General features: G+C 33.6%; 1 protein-coding gene across 5 annotated transcripts in view; it reads right to left on the minus strand.

Annotated features, from left to right (window-relative positions):
• The window catches only part of LOC128192373 (vitamin D3 receptor B-like), a 53,301-nt gene that overhangs the window by 19,277 nt on the left and 10,152 nt on the right, over positions 1-23,872 (minus strand). For 4 of the 5 annotated variants that reach the window (XM_052864981.1, XM_052864985.1, XM_052864983.1 and 1 more), the window contains 2 exons: positions 19,881-19,910; positions 4,452-4,514 (listed from right to left, as the gene is read on the minus strand). In XM_052864981.1, coding sequence (XP_052720941.1) covers positions 4,452-4,514; positions 19,881-19,910 — 93 coding nt within the window. Of the gene's footprint in view, positions 1-4,451; positions 4,515-19,880; positions 19,911-20,648; positions 22,491-23,872 lie in introns of those variants that run through there. The other variant, XM_052864982.1, reaches the window with a different exon arrangement.

Below are 23,872 nucleotides of genomic sequence, written 5' to 3' on the forward strand. Positions count from 1 at the left end.
AAATATATAAGAAAAATGTCAATTTTTGGCCGATTTTGATTGAATTATAGAAATGGCGTCACTTCTGACGTCATATACTGCCAGTGAGTGCAAATAAATAAAAAAAAAAGATGAAAAATATATTTTAAATCAATTCTTCTAAAAAATTAGTTAAAATTTTATTGTACCCGAAACACTTAAAAAATGGCGAATTATGGGGGCCAAATTTAACTCTTATCATATATGGGTCATTCTCAAAAAAGGTGGATTTTTTCAAGTACCACTTGTTTAAAAACAAAGTACTTGCAACCAGATTGAATTTATCATAGTTTATATCGGGCATATCATGATGTTTGTTTGCTAAAATATGCCAACAGTACATCAAATGAAAATCTATAAAAATATGATATTTACAATTACCACATGAAAAGAAAACAGTCTTTGGTGTAACACATAAGAAATATTCATAAATTTCATTAAATCTTATTGTTCATGCATTTGGTTTGGTGTTAAAGTTAAATTTTTTGAAGTTTTTCTTGAACTTAATCATAAAACAAGTATTTGATAATGTATTTTCCTTAATTTTTGGGAGTTGATTTTTAATCAACTCTCCTATGCAGTCACTCGGACAAACCGAAAGTGAAACAGTGTTTGGACCTAAGCACAAATCAACACCGTTGACAACATTTAGTTATAATCAATAAATTTCGATGTAATGAGTTCTTAAGCATTGTTCTTCAAGGAAACTCATTTATAGATACCTTATAAATAGTCAGATTTTAAATGGTACGAACAATTTAAATATTTTTTGTAGTCGTATGTATTCCTACGCCAGAGTTCAATATAGTCTCGTTCAACTCAACGCTCGGCTGTCTCCGTAAACCCTTGTCGGAGATTTACGGTGTCAGCCGAGCGTTTGGTTGAACGAGACTAGAGTTCAATATTGCTTGGATCCATACAATTTTCGAGAAATATTTCTACCACTGATACATAGTTTGATTGAATTAATTTTATCTTTAAATATTATTAACATGATTCATATGGAGGTTTCTCGACATTCTAGTCGAAAAAGTTCAAAAATTCATATTATAAAAATATGGGTAATACAAAATAGAAACTACGTATACATGTACTTGTCATGCAAAATAACACATCATTGATTTTAAAATAAATAAACATCGACAAAATCAACTCCCGTCAGTTCTTCAGTACTTTGATTCATATTTGGTTTGTGAATGAGAAATATGCATCTTAATCTCATGACATTGTATTGCACACTGAAAACTTCTTCTCCATTTAATGTCTGATTTTTTTTGGGAGACACTTGTAAGTGACATGAAAAATAATCTTAAGTGAAAAAACCTCAATATTTCTTGAAAAATCTTTGAAAATAAAAACAAAATAAGGGATGTTACACTAAGGACAATTATTGTTAGTCCAAATGTTATACCAAGGACAACCTTTATTTAAACAGAAAAATATCAGATTTCAAAATAGAGACAACTGAATGTTTTCATAGCTATAACTTATGAATGCATATATTTAACAGTAATCATTATCAATGTGCATAATAGTGCCCCTAAAGTCAAATTATTTACACAATTTAGTTCCAGTATGTTTCACCAAGGACACTTATGCTACACCATGGACATTGCCTGTTATAAGAATCAAAGTTTTAATATTTCAATTTGTTTTGAAAGCTTGAATGTATTTTAAATGAATTCAAAATTACCAAATGCACTTTTCAGCGGATATATTATACATGTTACTGTTATTCTCTACAAGTTCAGGCGTAAAATTTAAGTTTGTTATACAAAAGACACAACATGTTACACCATGGACACCATTTTATCTAGTTGTCTAGTAGTTTATCTAGTTGATGAATAATTTTAGTATTTTATTATACTACATTGCATAATCTGTCATAAAATGTATTTATACAATACTTGTTTTATTAATTTTTCTATCAGAAATACATGCATGGGAATTGAAATACTCTTTTGTGTAACATTAAAAGTCCTTGGTAACACATTTTGTTTAAAGTCAAATAATATTTTTTAGGGAAAATTTGGCTTAAGCTGTAAGTCCAATATCAAATTCAATATTAATTATACTTGAATTGATAAATTTGATTTGATTTGACACTGCTGAATTTTTTTAAAATGAATATTTTAGGTCTTATGTCCTTGGTGTTAATTGTATGTGTCTTTGGAGTAACAAAATATTTCATGATTGAGAAATAATCTAGATCTACAGCAAACAGATGCTTCAACATTATATATAAGCATAAACTAACAAATGTGATACATTGTGATATATTTATTGAATAATTTCATCATATCTTTCCCCAAAAAATAAAGTATGTAAATTATAGTCTCTGGGATAACAGTGATAGTCTATGGTGTAACTTTTTGTTCTTGTTACACCAAGGACTGTTACACAAAGGACATATTTATGAATTAACTTGTCTCTGCTAAATAATTACTGCTCCCTCAGAGTAAAGGAGCATATTATCTGCTACAACAACACATAGCAATAGTTTGTCTGTTTTTCAGAGTGTCTAAATATTTCTTTTTCCTAAGGATTTCCTGTTAGCCCAAAGACATTTATTTCTACTTACTTATCATTAAAAAAATTGAGTAAATTTCATCTTCAGCTATTTTGTCTTATATCATTGTTTATAGCTATACGATGGGAATAAGGAGGCATCAAGTATCTTTCAAATTACTAAGAATAGCAACTCTTACACACCAATATTTTCGTTACACCATGGACATAAAAACATGTACAGACAAACTTGATCTCGCTGAAAATTATTGTTCATATATTTTCTTCGTCTTTATGCTTGAGAGAGGTATTTTACTTACCTTTTATCTCTTGACCCTATTATTTTAATAGAAAATGGTCTTACTACCTTACAAAACCTATTTAATGTCGCAAACTCTGAGTGGGAACAGTCAAATAATGTGAAAAAATCAACTTATAAACTTTCTAAATTTTTAAGATTTTGTTAGAATTAACTGTTTATGTGCCAATATGTATGCTAATATATATCCAAAGGTAGCACAAAAGTGAAACTTGGCAAAAATCAAGGATTATACTTTCTAGTGCCCTTGAACAACCCAATACCACCTTTTTTGAGAATGACCCATATAGTTCTTTAGTAATAAAGAAGGAGCTCAGATTTAATTTAACTGTCTGCTGTCATCTTGATCACTGAAATCTTGATTGATGTGATCTACGTTATGTATACATGTACATAGACAATGGAAATTGTTGTTATAACTTATATGATTAAATTTAGTTTTGAAAAACACTAAAACACCTTCGTTAATCCTTAAATTCTTTAAACCAGGTAATTCCTGCACCCTTTTATAACAAATATAAAAGAAGAAAGTATTTTGCGAATCAGACTATGATTAACACATCATTTCTTGGAAAACAATTATGTACATCATGGAAATAAAAACTTGACGTTTATTCTATTTCTCTAAAGGAAATACAGTCTTTTAAACAAAATTCTAACATGTAGCACATTGATCTTGTTTTTTTAAATCAGAATTTATATCTACCTGTATCATAATACCTTGGTAAGTAATAACTTTATTTATATCTACCTGTATCACAATACGTGGTTAAGTAATTATAGTTACCGAACAGGTACATATACCCTACTGCCAGGTACTGTTAGCTAAATACTGGAGCACATAAATGACAGGTGGAAAACTCAGACAAAATGACGTCAGAATAATCTGATGGCAAACTCTAAGGTTATGTATACATGTATATGTACTGTGTCATCAACACGTAACTATACCCTCTTACTAGGCATATTTTTACTCCATCTTCACTGACCATGAATGCTGAAACCAATATAATCTACATGGTAATGCCACCTTCTCCATCTTCACTACGACCATGAATGCTGCCTGAAACCAATATAATCTACATGGTAATGCCACCTTCTCCATCTTCACTACGACCATGAATGCTGTCTGAAACCAATATAATCTACATGGTAATGCCATCTTCTCCATCTTCACTACGACCATGAATGCTGCCTGAAACCAATATATTCTACATGGTAATGCCACCTTCTCCATCTTCACTACGACCATGAATGCTGCCTGAAACCAATATATTCTACATGGTAATGCCATATCCTTCATGACTCAAGATTCCTCGGTTCTCCAGCCATGCTCGATTGTTATACTCGTATACCGAGTCTATTATGGGGCACTTCATCTGAGGCAACAGTCTAAGTACATCAGTTCCCTACTGTTTATACATGTACTTGCCAGTAAGTAAGAGTTAGTAGGGAGAAGAAAATCAAGTGACGTGTTGGGGTGTGACATTGGTAATTTTTTTCACAAGAAAGAAGCAATTGAAAACTTTTTGCAAAAAAGTGAGTATATCCGGAATGTTGTTCCCACACACACACACACACACAAACCAGGTGATGAGCTATTTACCTGTTCTGAGCAGTCTATGGGCCCGTAGAGGCCAGTCATATTAGGCATCAGAGGATTCAGCTCCTGAAAAGAGAGAAAATGAGTTACTTCTCTTTCTATGGGGGTTGTAATAAAAATGTAGATTACAAGAGAATCTTCATTAAATCAATTTATTAATAATCTATACAGATGATACAATAAAAGAAACAAAAACATTCAATGCAGTCTCAGCCTTTGTGACTTCTAAAAGTATTAATTTCACAAACTTTGAAGGATTTTACAATGACACTTATATTCTAATGGAGGAATTGCATAATTATAATACACTACATAATATAAATTTTGGGCAATCAATCAATGACCTTGAGAAATTGGTCAAGATATACCTGTTTTCTCTCTTAAATTGGGTAGTGACTAAAACTTTTGGCTTGCACCACCATGTAGTACCAACCAACTAACAATTTGAACAGCACAATGCCCCCATACATGGCTGATTTAAGCAGGCTCCAGTTTAGTGTAATTATGTCAGAGCCATGGTCTTTGTATGTCCCTCTACCCACAAAAAAGACTGGGTTTCAAAAGAATGTCAACCTCTCAGAAAAAATCATCTCAAAATGCCTCCCGTCACCCAGATTTAGGAGAGTAAAATCATGTAATAAGATCCATTTGAAATCAGTTGCAAAACTTGAGGGTTGATTGCCTAAATATTTTTTTTTTTGGGGGGGGGGTCACTTAATGCTTTTTTAAAAAGGCCACTTCCAAGTATAAAATTCTGATATGAAGAAAATATCAAACATCTATAAAATGAGATTGATGAGATTGAAGTGTCCACAGAATCAAGTTGGCTGCACGAGTTCATCTATAATTGAACACCAAGTGCATCCATAAATTCCATGTACATGTATAACATACAACAATCTCCATACTGTATGGAATACTATATGAAATACAGATGTACTATGATACAGGTATCTCAAACACACCATCATCAATCTGTAACTCATAACTGCCCCCTTGCTACTGATTCCTAATTAAGCACCTGGGATTGCTTTAAAGAATGAATATGGTGGCATATCAATATGCAAAATATCATTATAGAATGATATTAATTAACTGTTCACAGCAAAAAAGGGCAAAGTAAGATTATATGCAAATCAATTTTATTGAAGTTTCACAATACAGAAATAAATGACTACCATCTGATTTTAGAATAAACCTCGAAGACATAAAATGAAATTGAATTTCATCTTGATGTAAGTGCGTTGTTTCTTCAGTTTCGAATCAAATGTCATAAAACTTTGTTATTTTTCAACCAATCATCCATTATGACTGGGTGGTATGTATCCGATTATTCAGATTTCAGTTACTTGGAAATCAATAAAAAAGAGCTACTTGACAGATGACATTGAATCTAACAGCTAGCATCCTCAATTTATTACAGATTTTACTAGCATAAATTCACTCCCGCACATCGTAAATTACGTGAATCTAAAGTAAAAACAATAAGTATAGGTAGTCTTTGCTTAATGAAGTTTCTCTAACTAGGTACTAGTTCAGTTTGTTCATGGTATACATGTACTGGTAGTATTAAAACTCCAGCAAGAATTTTTCGCTGTAATATAAGTAGTTTGCATTAGAAACATCAGTGCAAGTAGTGCACCTAGTCAAAAGGATTGTTTTCAAGATTCAAATTCTAATTTTATACATGATTTTAAGATTTTTTACATCTGCATAAAAAATGCTTTTCCAGCAATAAACATGATAAGTAGGTTATATTGCACGGTGTTGTTTAAATTTCCAAAATGTATAAACTTTACTATTAGAAGGCATGGTGTACTTCCAATTAAAATTCTAACACATCTAAAAAAAAATTGTGAATCATTATGTAACTGCATAAATGTTTTAATCTTGAGCCAAACACATCAGAATTATAAATGTTTTTTAGTTATCTACATGTAATTAAAATTCTACATGAAGCTGTCACTGCATAGTAAACAAAGTAGTGCGAGGCACAATGTGTGGGCTTTGAATGGTAAGCTGCATATGCCTCATCAGACACAATTTTGATCAGCTGAAGCTAATCACAACAAGACACAGAAAAGACACAAAAAATTTCCATTCAATTTAAGGTCAAATATCAGCACACAGTTGTTGTTTCAATTAGAAAGTCAAATAAAGGTGAATTCCAAGTACCGGTACATATGTACTATAATTTATTCATTTTTTTTGCTCATAAATTATGCAAATTCTTAATGATACTGTAAATGAACTATATTTGGCATGTACGATATTTGGCAGAATATGATTTTTTCAACAGGTTAACGTGGATTTCATTTAGCACATTTTTGAATGTACCTATTTATCTTTGTGTGTGTAATTATATATTTTACATTTAGCGATGTACTTGATTTAGTGGATGCCGTTTTCTGCAAAAAAAGGTGAATAGCCACATGTAATAAGTTTACAGTACAATGTAGTTAATTCATAACATGTAGGTTATTTAATTTTAAGACAGATTGATTAAAAAGAAATTAGACATCAAATTTATAAGCAAATTCTGATACAATATGAAAGACTATACATCAAGACCTAGCATTGATAGACAGATGAGTTTAATTTCATGTCTCTAACAAAGATTCCTAAATCCCTGGGGCTGCTTATAAGAAAGCAAGCTTAATACATGTACATTAAATTAATACAAAAATTAAGGCATGTATTGATGTTCATTGACTAATTCTAAACAAAAATACGCCCTAGCTATCAAATTCCTAAAATATTGACCTCATTGTTACAGGAAAACTTTTGAAATCTTTTTATTATTTTCTCTGAAATTCTACATAAAGGACTATATATGGTTTGAGCCTAAAATGGCCCCCTAAAATGAACATTGACATTTTACTGTAATTCTTTGTTTTATTTATACAAAAATACATTTGAAGTTTTTTCATAATTTTTATTTTGATTTTAGTGCACACAATTTAAAAATATGACATCACAAAGTTTACCCTTTCCCGCCTTTTTCTCATTTTTAGCATAAAATGGCTTGTTTTGAAACAGTTTTTCTGTAAGGAAACACTGAGCGACTGCTTGAACAAACAAAATATTTTCACCAAATATGTATTTTTCCAATACTTATAAATGACAAAAAGTTCGTTCTTGTTCAAAGAGTCGCTCTATATTTCCCATTCGAAAAAAGGTAAGAAAAGTGTCAAATTTTGATTGATTTTGATTGAATAATAAAAATAGCGTCACTTCTGACGTCATATACTGCCAGTGAGTGCATAAAATTCAAATTAATAGGTGAAAAACATATTTCATGTCAATTCTTTTATAAAATAACACAACAAATCAATGTACCTGAATCATTTTAAAAATAGCGAATTATGGGGGCCAAATTTGACTAATATCATATATAGTTCTTTTTGCTAAAATTTTCTGACAAAAATTGCAAATTTCCAAAACATATTTTGTCAAAAACTATTCATGTACATTAGAATGAACATAACAGTTATTGAATATTTTGCTGATTTTGGCAAATACTGTTTATCTTAGCATGTTTCCTCCAATAAAAGACCTTGATCATCACCTATTGCGGTAGATTGGATCATTTATTTTATTGAGCCACTTTCATGCTGTTGATTTGTAATTTTAAGGAATTAAAGAGCAATATGGAAAGAAAAAAACATTACCAGGTACATTCTTCAACTGCTGGAACATCACCAAAATCTTGGCAAAATTTGTAATTATAATCATTTTTTATCCTTGAGAACTTTGAAGGACTCAATGAAATTAAAAATGAAATTCTGACTAAAAGACTGTGATATTCAGAAGTACCATTACTCTATGAGTTCTGATGTAAATAAATGTTACCAAGCCCCCAAAGCTAACAGAATTGTTTGTTGACAAAACGTCAAGTCCAGTGCAAACAACATTACCCCTGACCAAGAATGGCTAAAGGTCATTATTCAGGTTCCAGGTTACAATCATGTACTTACAGGTTCCAGGTCACATGTACCATTGCTTCATATGTTTATCATCAAAGATAGTTGTCAGTAAACACTCAAGGCAGCACTTCAGGCTGGTCAATTGGGTCTCAACTTCTTGTGGTGTAGGGTATCATTTCATTGGTATCAGAACATGGGACACATGATTATAGCTAATGTATATCTTACATCCACTACCCATTTTTCCCTTGATTTCCTAAGAAAATCGCTTATAATTCATATAGAAACTGACAAGACTTGAAATCTACGCAATCCAGTAACTGGTCTGCTTGCATATGAATTTAGTAGATTCTATACATTGCTTTAACTTTTAAGAGGGCTTGTTGGTCTTGGCCATTTTCAGGCTATTTTGACCTTCTTATATAGAAGTTCTCTATAAAAATATAGGAACATGCTAAAATTTTAAAGCTTAAATATTTGGATTTTTCTTACCTACATGTTAATTTATGGCCATTATTATCCTATGTCAAAGTTTAAGGTAGGTTTCATGGTTAATATTTGATGACTTCTCAGCCTTTTTAGAATATGCTTTTTGATGAATTGTTTAGCTGATTAAAAGTCAACTTTAATTCGATCAAGAAGCTTTAATTAATATATATTTTTTACATCATTCATTGGGGGTTATTTTGTGCTTCTTGTTTTAACTTTGCATGGATTATACTTCCGTAACTGATCATAACTTATAATCAAGTGTGCTGACATACCAGTTATTATAATACTTTAATAATTAATTGAATGTTTCAGAAATGGATGTATGTATATTTACATCTACCAGGTATGATTCGCTCTACTTCTTACGGAAACTTATATAGTTATTTCATAGTTCTGTAGAAACAGCCAGACTGAAATCTACACACCCCGTTTGTCTATTGGTCGAAATCTACAGCAGCTGAAACTGACAGGACTGAAATTGACACACCCTGTTTATCAATTGGTCAAAACCTACAGCAACCTAAGAAAAATCACGGACATGAAATAATCATGATGATGTCAGACTCAAGGTCTCACAAGAGACGATTCGGCTGTTTCTTTTACTTATGAACATTAACAGTAATTTAGTGAATTTTACTTACTTTTTAATATCAATTTATTAATTAGTTAAAAGAAAGATGTAAATATAAACAAAGAAATGCATTCTTTGATGATTTATGTGGGTTATGAAGGTAACAATCATTGCAGAAAAAATTAACATAACCCGTTAACGCAGGTTATGTATTTAAACAGACTACAGATCCCACTGGCCATTTATATGTTTAAAAATTTTTAAAGACTTCGAAGACTATGATCTTGAATGACATCAGATATTGTCACCCTTCATCACACTACCTTTTATTATAAGATGTACTGGGTAACACAATTTCTTACATGGTAAATATCCAGAAGAAACCTAAAATTGGCTCTATTTACTGTTTTGTCCCCGTCTTTCTCTATGGGGATTTTATCTGATCATAAACATGACAAAAAATTGACCAAACTTTGTAGTCTCTCAGCTGGATGTCTGTTTCTAGTCCAAGGACAAACTTATCTTCATCCAAGAAGTCTGAGCTTCAACATCAGACATCTCGTTCACAGGACCTGAAGCAATATGGTAGTTTTAAATTATCAAAATAAAAAAGTGCCGAGACACTATAGATACAACTTTTTGCTCACAAGTCATTATGCCTGATATCAGGCATAAGCACAACAGTAGATTTTTTTTCCATTGATAAGTACCGTAGTAGTTAGAAGAAGAAATAAAACGCTAGTAAACACTTTACTGACACCGAACTTTGGATATTCTCATCAATTATTCTTATTCTACAGTAGTAGAACCATTTTAAAAAGCGCTTGGACTTTGGCTAGTGGTGTTAAACAACGTGATGTGGGCCTGTCTATTTCACTGCTGGCCACTCAGCCCCGACTCTTTGAAATTAACCAGATTTGTCTGGATTTTGAGGCAAGACTATGCAATCGGTGCATATTTCGCTTGAAAACACATCATTTTTAACTTGTTTTGACACAAGGAATAGATAGCTACCTCCAACCGAAGTCCAAGGTCTCGTTAATATTGTTCTAATATAAGCAAAGTACATCAGTCCTTGCTTATTGCTGTGGTCATGGGCATTAATTAGGTCAGTAACTCAAAGGTCGCTGGTTCAAACCACACTGTGGTCACTTGAAGTTGTGTGTGTTGTGCACTTAGTCTGGACATTTTACCTACATTGTCTCCATGCACTCAGCTGAAATTGTGTACCAGCTTACACCAGGAGTTAGCCTGTGATGGACTGGTGTCCCATCCAGGGGTAGTCAATGACTCTCATCCGACTGGTGAACCATCCAGGGGGAGTCAATTACTCTCATCCGACTAGTGTTCCATCCAAGGGGAGTCAATGACTCTCATCCGACTGGTGTTCCATCCAGGGGGAGACAATGACTCTCATCCGACTGGTGTCCCATCCAGGGGGAGTCAATGACTCTCATCCGACTGGTTCCCATCCAGGGGGAGTCAATGACTCTCATCCGACTGGTGTACCATCCAGGGGGAGTCAATGACTCTCATCCTACTGGTGTTCCATCCAGGGGGAGTCAATGACTCTCATCCGACTGGTGTACCATCCAGGGGGAGTCAATGACTCTCATCCGACTGGTGTTCCATCCAGGGGAGACAATGACTCTCATCCAACTGGTTCCCATCCTGGGGAAATCAATGACTTTCATCCGACTAGTGTTCCATCCAGGGGGAGTCAATGACTCTCATCTGACTGGTGTCCCATCCAGGGGAGTCAATGACTCTCATCCAACTGGTGTCCCATCCAGGGGGAGTCAATGACTCTCATCCGACTGGTGTTCCATCCAGGGGGAGACAATGACTCTCATCCGACTGGTGTCCCATCCAGGGGGAGTCAATGACTCTCATCCGACTGGTGTCCCATCCAGGGGGAGTCAATGACTCTCATCTGACTGGTGTCCCATCCAGGGGGGTCAATGACTCTCATCCAACTAGTGTTCCATCCAGGGGGAGCCAATGACTCCCATCCGACTGGTGTACCATCCAAAGGGAGTCAATGACTCTCATTTGACTGGTGTTCCATCCAGGGGGAGTCAATGACTCTCATCCGACTGGTTCCCATCCTGGGGGAGACAATGACTCTCATCCGACTGGTGTACAATCCAGGGGGAGTCAATGATTCTCATCCGACTGGTGTTCCATCCAGGGGGAGTCAATGACTCTAATCCGACTGGTGTCCCATCCAGGGGGAGTCAATGACTCTCATCTGACTGGTGTCCCATCCTGGGGGAGTCAATGACTCTCATCCGACTGATGTTTCATCCAGGGGGAGTCAATGACTTTTATCCGCTTTGCATCACAGAAACCGGCCATAAACACTAGCCTTATGCACCTTCATGGCACAGATGAGGATTTAACTAACTTCATCAGTCTAAATTACATATTGCCAGTCTTTCATACACCTCTTATGGTTTACTTTAAGTTAATATTGCATTTACAATAATTCATATCAATATACCTAACAGGTGATCTATGTACAATAAAACAATTTTGAACTACTTTTGAAATTTGGTCATCTATCTGTAAATATGGTTCATTTCCAGGCAACAGCTTAATTTATGAACAAAACAGTAAATTAATAATATATTATCTGGGTTTTAAGGTCACTTTATCAGGTCAAGGTCACATTTTTAAAAGTTTATTTTTTTTTAAAAATCCTACATTTGTACAACTATAGCACCTTAATATATGTAACATTAACTTTCTACACGTTACTAGAAGATCTGCCATAAACTTTTAATTTGAAATATGGTATTTGGGGTTATAAACTATCATTTAGTAAAGAAAAAATCCTTTTCCTATATCTTTATATAAAGCTCTTCATTAAAAGGAGGTATGAATATAGCCTAAAAAAGGCCACAACTATCAAACCCCTTTAACTTTGTGAACAATGTAACCTCAAGATTTATACATGACTACTGGTAAGCATCTTTTCAATCTTTGTATGCCTTGCCTATTCATGTGTGACAAGACGCTTGGTCATGGATCAAACATACAGGTAAAAAGTAAAACATGTACAGCACCAAGTTAACTTTCCAATAATGCACAACTAAAATGCATCGAACAATAATTCATGCTGATATTAACTATCTATCATATCTTAATCCTTTGCCAGCTTCTTTACATACATCCTAATTAACATGGACTCTGAATATCACAATTTCCATGTCTGGGATTTAGAGGGAAAAAAACCCTGATAGACTCTGATAAATTTATCAGGCTAAAAGCCATTAACCTACAAGTATGAATCTGAAATGTGACTTGTAATAACTAGACCAGATCAATGTTTTGACATCTGTCACCTTGAAAGAAATACCAGTAGATATAAACTCATGCTAACATGTAAGTAATCTATGGGTGAGCGGACTGTCTTTATTGGTTTGCAAATGTTATTTCTGATTTTATTATTACCTCTGACATGTATTTCACAAGTAATGAAAAAAAAAACCCACAAGGTTATATTTATGATAATCAAACTGAGAAAATATTATCATAGTTTCTTATAAAACTAAAACTTCACAGATTGGATCTTGAATTAATTACCTCATGTACTTCACAAGTAATGAAAAACACAAGGTAATAATGATGATGCAACTGACATTAAAATACTATTATAGTTTCTTTTAAAATTAACACCATCATTTTCTTTACATCATTATCGTATACTTAAACATTAAAAGTTGTGAAATTATCCAATGATTCGGAAAAAATTATATAAATTCTGCACAAGTGGTTTGCAAACACGGCTGTTGAGATTTTGAATTCTTCTCAAGAAAAAATAAATCTATAGTTGTTAAAATCGTTGTTACTTTTAGCATCATGATTGTTCTGGAGAAAATGTAAACAAACACCGATTGTAATACATGGTAAACCACACCGAACCAACAAAATGATTTAAGATAAGGAAGTAAAAATATACTTATAATTATTTATAAACAATAAATTTCAATAAAAGGTAAAAGTTTGTGATTTCAGAATTGATAAAACAGATCCACTGTATTTGAGACAATGATGTTTTGAATTAACTGTGTGTCGAATCTACTTAATATTCATTACGATATACACATATTTAGGTGTCAATACCTTGTTAGTATTTCCCTCCACCACCTCATCTGATGACCAGAGGTAAGTGATACGACATAAGAGTAAAATTATCAATTACTCCACAATAGATACTTGTAGTAAACTATAAGGATATTCACTTGTAGTTAACTATAGGAATATTCATTTGAGCTAGCATGCACCGGGGCACATTCCAAAAATAGAGCCTTCATACTGATCGTTCACCTCAAAGCAAAACCTACTGTAACACATATTTACAGAATTGTACTCTCACCATACACCTGTACAACTTTTAATACTACCAGAATATACTTTAGATGCACATACCTGTGAAAAGCTTAATTAACTCCCCACCAGAATCCATTTATACAAAATGTTAACACATAGATTCCCAATCAAACCTTGGCATTGCCTGTCACCGCCTTCTAGATTTCAATCAATTGGCCTTAATATAATGATAGAATACATTATTCCATCTGAGAGCATTACCATATTCAGTAAGGTCTGCCAATGGTAATCTGTGGTTATACTTTCACAGTGCAGTTCTTCAATTAGCCAGACCAGTCTATCTACAGTCCAACAGTGGAAGGGATATGCTATATAATGTATGAGATACGGGGGTGTTATCCAAGAAAAGAAACCAAGCGTTAGTCTCAGACACAATGATTCAAAAGCTACCTTTGAGAATTTGTGTTTGGAGAGACAGGAGTAACTCCAAACAAAATGTGACCAAACCTACAAAACATGATCTTTTTTTTCATAATACAAATGTTTTGGACACTGAATTCTCAAAAAGAAATGAAAATCTGTTTCACTCACAAATTAAAGGTGTTGGAGCACAGCATAAGACATATATCACTTCCCTTATAAATCCTGTATTAAATGATCATCTTTTTTATCTCTAAACCATTTTATAGTTATTCAGAGGACCTGGTAATTAAGTTCACTGAGGAAGGTTCATAACTGCAAAATGAACAGAGAGGAAAACACTAAGAATTCAATTAACACCCCCATGTTTGTGCTAAGTCTATGAGAAACAAGTTTTCTTTTTAAACAGCATTGGGGATCAATGGACTTAATCATTAAATTCCTGTTATTGAGATTGTTTCATAAGACTTGAATTTCCTTATTTTTCCTCAGTGAGTCTTCTTTATAGTGTCAATTTCATACAATAGCAGTTAACTTCTGTTACTAAACAAGAGGCCCATGGGTCTTAACAGTCACCTGAATAACTGCAGTGTGGCATTATAATATATTATTACTGCACATTATAATTAAATGGTTAATGAAATCATTTTTTATATTCCAGGATTGTTTAATCTAATAAATGTTCTAAATTCTGAAAAAATTATTTAAAAATTGTAGCATAAAATACAGTAACATAATTTAACAAATACAAATAAATAATCCGTCAAAATTACACCACCCTATCCTATATAATCATCCTGCCCTAACACCAGAACCCCTGACGCAGGGGCATGGGTCAGGGGCATGAAATTCATAATTTTGGAAGAGGCACTCTTCCTCGTTATAACTACTGTGGAATAATTTTTATTCGTGGGGGTCAATGTTCGTGGGAAGCCAAAATTTCCTGGTTCGTGGGGACGTAATTTTTGTAGGTAGCAAGTTCTATTTTGTAAATACTATGAACTTGTAAATGTATGAATACCGTATATACTCGCCTATAAGTATTGTTCGCCTATAAGTCGGTTGCCATTTTTCAAGTTTATTTTCAAGATTTGCCATTGACCCTCTTATAAGTCGGGTAATTTTTTCTGCATAATCATTCTACAGATTGCCAATCAAATAAGCACATTTTATCAAGCATGACTATATTCTAGATAAAAAATATTGGTGTTTGACCCCTCTGTTATCATTTCTAGATGCAATGCATTTTTAAAGTGTTGTGTTCAGTTAAGACATCTATCCTGGATGAATAACTTTCGATTTTGGACGCCATTTTTTTTATTGATACACTGATGAAAACTTGGTGTAAGCTATAAAAATATTTAAAATACTATTGAAAATAAAATGATACTGATTTTGATCCCCTGTTGACTGATTAAGATGGTATAGCCCCTTTTAAAAGTGGTGTGTTAGCTTGTGTTGTTTTAGGTGACATGCCACCTACAGCCACCAATATAGCTATTATCACCTCATGTGTAATTTATTATGAATAAATATAAAACGATCTTTATTTTTTTTAACAGACAAGCAATTATTCTTGTGTTTAATTCTTTAAGTATAAAACAGAAATTTCAGAAAGATCGCTTTTAGACGCCATGTTTTTTAATAGTTTTCTGTAAACAGAGTTATCTTTCTTGAAGTTTGTAACTTACGATTTTGGACGCCATTATATTTTTTAAACACTCATTACAACTAGATTATAGCTCAAAAACTATTTTAAATGCTACTGGAAATAAAATGACAGTGATTTTATCCCTTATTGACTGATTAGGGTTGGTTATTAGCCTCCTAAACTCAGTGTTGGCTTGTGTTGTTTTAAGTACAGTTATACCTACAGCTATTATCACCTCAGGCGTAAATAATTGCCTGTTTAAATAAAAAATACTATTAAATACACCTTGTTCATATTTTAAGAAATACAGTTGAAACTTTCAATGTATTTATTAAGTGTTTATCTTTTTAGTAATTAAAAAATAACAAGAGGCCCAGGGGCCACATCGCTCACCTGAGCAACAATTGCCTTAATTCTGATAAAATTAGCATTACAGTATCAAAATATCTTGACAACTAAGTACAGTAGATCTTGCTAAAAAAAATTGAAAATCTGCCAATTTTTATCCGCCTCTTTCTTGTGGTAAATACCAAGCCCCTTTTGTTGTTGTACCTGTAAGAAGATTTTTCTCTATTCCTATATACCCCCCCCCCCCCATTTTGTGGCCCCACTTTTTTCTAGGGTATCATGGTTTCATCAAACTCAGATTTGGGCTTTCCTGGCCTAATAGTTTTGAGAAGAAGATTTTTTTTAGAGATTTTCTCTATGTATAAAAATGTATCCCCCATTGTGGCCCCGCCCTACCCCCAGGGACCATGATTTGAACAAACTTGAATCTACACTACCTGAGGATGCTTCCATTTTAATTTGATCTTTTCTGGCCAAATTGTTTTTGAGAAGAAGATTTTTATAGATTTTCTCTATATATTCCTATGTAAAACTTGATCCCCCCATTTTGGCCCCACCCTATCCCCGGGGACCATGATTTGTACAAGCTTGAAACTACACTACCTGAGGATGCTTCAATTTTAATTTGATCTTTTCTGGCCAAATTGTTTTTGAGAAGAAGATTTTTATAGATTTTCTCTATATATTCCTATGTAAAACTTGATCCCCCCATTTTGGCCCCACCCTATCCCCGAGACCATGATTTTTACAAGCTTGAATCTACACAACCTGAAGATGATTCCATTATAATTTGAGCTTTTCTCGTTTAATAGTTTTTGAGAAGAAGATTTTTTAAGATTTTCTCTATATATTCCTATGTAAAAATTCATCCCCCTATTGTGGCCCCACCCTACCCCCGGGGACCATGATTTGAACGAACTTGAATCTACACTATCTGAGGATGCTTCCACTCAAATTTGAGCTTTCCTGGCCTAATAGTTTTTGAGGAGAAGATTTTTAAAAATTTTCTCTATATAATCCTATGTAAAACTTGATCCCCCAATTGTGGCCCCACCCTACCCCCGGGGACCATGATTTTAACAAATTTGAATCTACACTACCTGTGGATGCTCCCATTTTAATATGATCTTTTCTGGCCCAATAGTTTTTGAGAAGAAAATTTTTAAAGGTTTTCTCTATATATTCCTATGTAAAACTTGATCCCCCTATTGTGGCCCCTCCCTACCCCCGGGGACCATGATTTGAACAAACTTGAATCTACACTGCCTGAGGATGCCTCCACACAAGTTTTAGCTTTTCAGGCCAAATAGTTTTTGAGAAGAAGATTTTTGAAAAATACCAACAAATTTTCAATAATTCTCAATTATCTCCCCTTTAAAGAGGGCGTGGCCCTTCATTTGAACAAACTTGAATCCCCTTCACCTAGTGGTGCTTTGTGCCAAATTTGGTTGAAATCTGCCCAGTGGTTCTTGAGAAGAAGATGAAAATGTGAAAAGTTAACAACGACAACAACGACAACGACAACGACGACAACGACAGACAACGGACAAATTGTGATCAGAAAAGCTCACTTGAGCCTTTGGCTCAGGTGAGCTAAAAATGTCAAGTATAGGGATCGCAAGTCAAAAGTTGGAAGCAAAATGGCACCAAAAAACGAAGTTTTACTCAGTGGAAAAATTATCTGATTGTATGTCACGCCTATAAGTCGGACCCCTACTTTTTATTCAAATTTCTACTCCCAAAATACCGACTTATAAGCGAGTATATACGGTACTAAAAAGTGCTTGATGTAAAAAGTAGCATGTTTTCAAAACAAAACCACAAAAAAGAAAGAGTCTAGCTCATCAATGAAGAGAACTATGTGGTCTGTTGTTGTTGGTTTTAAACTAAATTGTATTCTGTGAGTAAAATAGGATACAGCAATACTAGAAAGAAGTCTGCGAGTGCACAGTCTTGTACAAAGATGGCATAGGTTCCCAAGCTGTCTGTGGTTTTTATAAATGTGAATGCTTACAAACTGTTAAGATAACATTACTCTTAATAATGCAACAAAAAGAGAGCTAAAAGGAATAAAAGATACAATCAAAGTACTGAAGTACTGATGGGAGTTGATTTTATCGATTGTTACTTATTTTAAAATCAACGATATGTTATTTTGCATGGCAAGTAAATTCCTATAAGTATTCGAATTACGCACATTTTTATAATATGAATCCTACAGGAATTTCGTGAAAATCCAATATCAATCATGTTGTGTAATATTCAAAGAATAATTCCATCAAACTTCATGTAAGTAGTTGAAATAGTTATGTGAAATTGTATGGATCCAAGCAAAATTGAACTCTTCCCTCGTTCAACCAGACTCTTAGCTGTATCTGTTAATCTCCGACAAGCAAGAGAGACACTATGCTTGTCGGAGATTTACGGAGACAGCCGAGCGTCTGGTTGAACGAGACGTCATTGAACTCTGGCGTAGGAATACATAAAATGTACGACTTCAAAAAATATCTAAATTGTTTGTACCATTTAAAATCTGACTATTTATAAGGTATCTATAAATGAGTTTCTTTGAAGAACAATGCTTAAGAACTCATTACATCGAAATTTATTGATTATAACTAAATGTTGTCAACGGTGTTGATTTGTGCTTAGGTCCAAACACTGTTTCACTTTCGGTTTGCCTGAGTAACTGCATAGGAGAGTTGATTAAAATCAACTCCCAAAAATTGTGAAAATAAATTTATCACATGTTCATCTCAATATTCGGTGGATATGATATCACTCAAGTAATAAATTTTTTATATTATACTGTGTATTTTTCCTCAACACGACTCAACTCGTTGTGTGTTTCTATACCCTCGCCAAGGCTCGAGGATAGACAACACACAACTCTTTAGATAAAAATCATATACTATCACAAATCATGAGAGATCCTAAATATATGTGCTTCATAATTGCACTGCACTAGGGTAGTAAAAGAGTTTATAAATATGCAATAAAAATTCAAAAGCATGCATTTAAGTACTTTAAATCTTCCCAGTACACATTTTTTTAAAATGCATCCATCAATGCAACTTTACAAATATTCATCTTACACCTCTTCATCTATTTTTAAATTAATGACGGACACATATTTTCACAATTATAACGGTATATTCTGTATCTTGGAGCTTTTGAATATCATGTCTAATTTTTCTATTCTAGTCAAAGAAATGCATGCAGTGACCTTTAATCTTGCCGTGAAATCAAAAGAAAAAGGACCTTTTGAGAAATGAACTGCTCTGTAAGGTATTTTTCACAGGGTAATTAGACTGCGGAGGTGACTGGGTTCTAGACCGACTTTCATGTTGCTCTATTTTTTGCTTGTGGGGGTTTTTACAGAAGACAATATTCTGTCATATCCTGCACAATCTACCCCACTGTTCACCAAACACAGCTCCGAAAATCGATAGTACATGTTAGCATCAGACCCACCAACATTCACAGACAGGTCACAAGAAACTGGTTCTTCAACCTAAATCTCTGACAGGAAGACAAAATCAGCAATAGTGCAAATTCATGCAATTGCTAGCACGCGACTGAATGGATGATGCGGCTATTTCTGCAATCACTGGCTACATCCGCTATCTGGGATTGGTGTATTGATTTAGTCCAGAGGGTGGCAAGAACTAACGAACATTGTCACCTACCTTGTGACTTGTCTTTTCATCCCGGAGGATCTACAACAAGAAATAAAAACAGCAAATCAATACAGATGAATACAGATCTGAAAATATCCAGTGTCTCTTCTTTATATCCACCAATTACCCAGAATCTCTGGTTTTGCCTTACATCATACCTTTATAACTAGGTATTTATTTGTGGATTATATTTTCTCTAATAAAGTTCTGACACATTTTGTGTTTATATAATGTCAAAATTGACATATTGCTATTAAGACTTCTAGTTTTTGGTCAATGTGACTGCAGTCAACTTATAATGGCTAAGAACCAAAGACCTGATATAAATGACAATAAGAAGTATCAGCCGCAGGGTGGCTTTGTGATATTAATCATTCAGTAAGCAATGTCATATTGACATATACTACTGGAGAATGTTCAATTGATAACATCATTCTGGAAATAATTATTACTGATACATGATTGTATTGATTCTTTTAGCAATGATTAATATATATCTCAATTACACATACACAATAATTCACTTTGCATAATTTGGTGTAACCTATATAAGTCATCATTAACCTACCCCTGCAGGCTGTCTCTACATAGTCAAACCATCTATTTTTCTATGAGCAACATTTCTTTTCATTTCAAGTATTTTAATTTTAGGTCAAGGTCTTTGTTCTCTCAAAGCCAAAATGCATTAATATCTGAAGGCTATAGAGAACTGGAAACAAAACTGCATGGAAGTGTTCCACACAGGCGCTGATTGGGCTGCAAATAAAAGATACTCACATGAACGGAAAACATGCTGAAGATTATTGCACAAAATTAAAGATGCCATAGTCAATTGTAACTGACTTCTGAATCACACATAAAGTGAACACAAGTAAACTAGGATCCTCCCAGCATAACGTCTGCTTGTAATACCGTAGTTACTCACTCAAAATACTACCGGTACTTCCACTGTCCATCCATCAATAGATTACTCACAGTGCACTCATTTCAAGCAGAATTGACTGCATAACTATCTGAATCCTACGGTATATCCTTTCATCAACTTACAACCCAAAAATAAGTCTCAGCATTGCATAATCTCATTGTCTTCACCCTAGATATGCACTGCAAGACATTAACATGGTTTCCTCTGCTCGAAATAGGAATGAAAAATAAACATAAAACAAATTTTATGGGTCAATCATTATACAGCCATCTTCTTCCAGAACATATAGCAAAATGTCAACTAAGAAACCCAAATTCTCTTGCCAGGCTCAGCACAACAGTTTATCAATTTGTCTACAGGAACTTCTGACTTATTCAGGGCAACAGGAGCCCTTGCACATTGCATAACCATACATCGAATCACACGCAATCACACTTGACAGTTTAAAAGTCTCCTCTCAGAATCTGATACAGTTATTTTAAAACAGGAGAGACAGATGGAAGAAGTGGCTGAAGTATTCAGGCCAAAAAATGAATAAACAAAGGGGTGGTGGGAGGGCCTTAAAAAAATTGCTTCAAACCTCATGGGGTATTATATGCAGTAGATATGCATACCCATTTCATAAGATTATGCAATATGAACAACTCCAGGTCAATCATAGTTAAATAATAGCTGAGATGGTTGGAGAATCTGTTATTCAAGGTATAAACAAGTAGGTCAAACTGACATCACCATCACCGAAGGCATCAGACAACCTGATGAAAAGGTCAAGGTAACTTTTCTCAAAAATTGTAGATTTTACAGGATCCTAGAGACTGTGGGTACTGTGAAAACTGGCTCCAGTCAATATTTTCATATTTATTAAATATGTGATTACCTGACAAAAGTTTACTTGTGTTGATATGTGACTGTTTAAAGGTTAGAAATAAGATCATTTTTCTGATGTCAATTCACCATACAAATGACACATGTACCAGGGGTACCGGGTATGCAAAATGTACAGTTCTTCAACCCAATTCGCTAGAAATCTGTATCAAGATCCCCTTTTAGGTACCTTTGTTTTTAAAGGGGTAATTAGGCAACATCAATTTTATTTTGGACATCCAATGAAAAAAGTTTTTGCGGGTGAGTGATAAAATATCAAAATATCTTTTATAATAGGCAAAGTTTTTAGACAGAACAAAATAAATTTGTGCGCACGGTTATATATTTTCTACTTGTTTCTAATTTATAAATTCAAACAATTAAGAAATAAGGTATCATTTTTGGATGTATATCGGGATATAAATACAGGTACGTCACGTGATCAAATCCCATAAAGCCCGTAGGGCTGTTGAAGTCACAGAGTGGTTGGAAATTTGAAAACAAAGCGATTGAAAGCTAAGTTAGAGTCTACTTAGGCATATTCAGTGGAAACTCTATCACAGATTCAGATTCAAGAGCATAAAATGGCTTTCCTACTACATTATAGAGAAAAGCAATTTTAACTTCTAAGTTCCTTTAACGTAACAAAACGGACAGAGAAGCACAAAGAGTTTAATTTGACCGTGATCCGTGAATGGTCTAAACACGCAAAGTCTGTGATATTGCGCATGCAATTTTGATCGAGGCTTGTAATAAAGTCAAAAATGAATTTTAACTAAATTAACTCATTTGACAAATTGCGATTGTAATTTTCAAGAATGCCTCGTTACGATGTTGGTCCATAAACATTATTCTGTTTACAGGGCTAACGTGTTATCTAACATGAATCATTTATCCCCCGCAATTAATGTTATATTTTTTTTAAAAATGAATGAATAAAATTTTGTATAACAAAATACAGATATGATCATTTGTTTATGCCTTAATCATGTTTCCATTACGATATCTAATAGGTGTGTTTCAGCACAAGTCTGTTAGTTTGAGCACATAGAAAAAGTAGTGACCTAGATTATTCATGCGCTACTTTGACCTCTTGACCCATAATGGTGATATGCAGGAATAAAAGCAGACTTCGCAAACAGTGTTATATAATGGAAAACATTTGCAAGTGTAAATATTTTAAAATACGAAAAATAGAGCGGAAATAGAACAGAAAACAGCACAGAATTTACTGGATGCAGAAAATTAATAATAAAATTTTTTGTAGTTTTTTTATTTTCTTCAGCTCTGGCCTTGCATAAGTGTGTACAGATAACTCCACCTAAGAAAAAAATAAATGATTTGTGCTTTGGTCCAAACACTGTTTCACTTTCGGTTTGTCAGAGTAACTGCATAGGAGAGTTGATTAAAATCAACTCCCAAAAAGGGGTACAAAAAACCGTACAAAACATTGCATAAAAATCATAATGTTTTCACACTGGTGGCTTGTATTGTTATGCTTGACAAAGCTGATAGAATTGATTGTGACGCTATCGTAAAAAGTCAACCAAAGCACTTCTGTTAAGATGATAAAACATGTTTTTTTTACCATGATTATTATGCTGAAATAAATGATATGGTTTTAAGTTTTTATATGCAGAAGTTTATGTAAGGTTGCATTTGCTGCTGTTATTTAGCATTGCTGATATATATTAGTAATGTGAACAAGATGTAATTGGAGACGTTGACTTTCATGTTATAAAGTTGATAAACTAACTTTCATCTAAACGTAAGCTTAATTTTTACGATTCGTAAGAAAGTTGTGATTGAATTTTAAAGCATGCAAAACTTCATTACAACATTTAAAATAAAACATTTGTGACAATATATATTTGTTGGTTTAGAAATAAGGTGCCTTAATTATAAAAAGAATTTATGCAATGTTTTGTACCGTTTTTTGTATCCCTTTTTGGGAGTTGATTTTAATCAACTCTCCTATGCAGTTACTCTGACAAACCGAAAGTGAAACAGCGTTCGGAGATTAATGGCGATAGCCGAGCGTTTTGTTGAACAAGACTAGAGTTCATATTGCTAGTATCCATAAATTTTCCAGAAATATTTCTATCACTGATACATAGTTTGGTTGAATTGATTCTATCTTTAAATATTACTTGACATGATTCATACGGGTTTTTTTCAACATTCTTGCGTCGAAAAAGTCCGCAAATTCATA

The sequence above is a fragment of the Crassostrea angulata genome, chromosome 7, assembly GCF_025612915.1.
Source record: "Crassostrea angulata isolate pt1a10 chromosome 7, ASM2561291v2, whole genome shotgun sequence".
Lineage (NCBI taxonomy): Eukaryota > Metazoa > Mollusca > Bivalvia > Ostreida > Ostreidae > Magallana > Magallana angulata.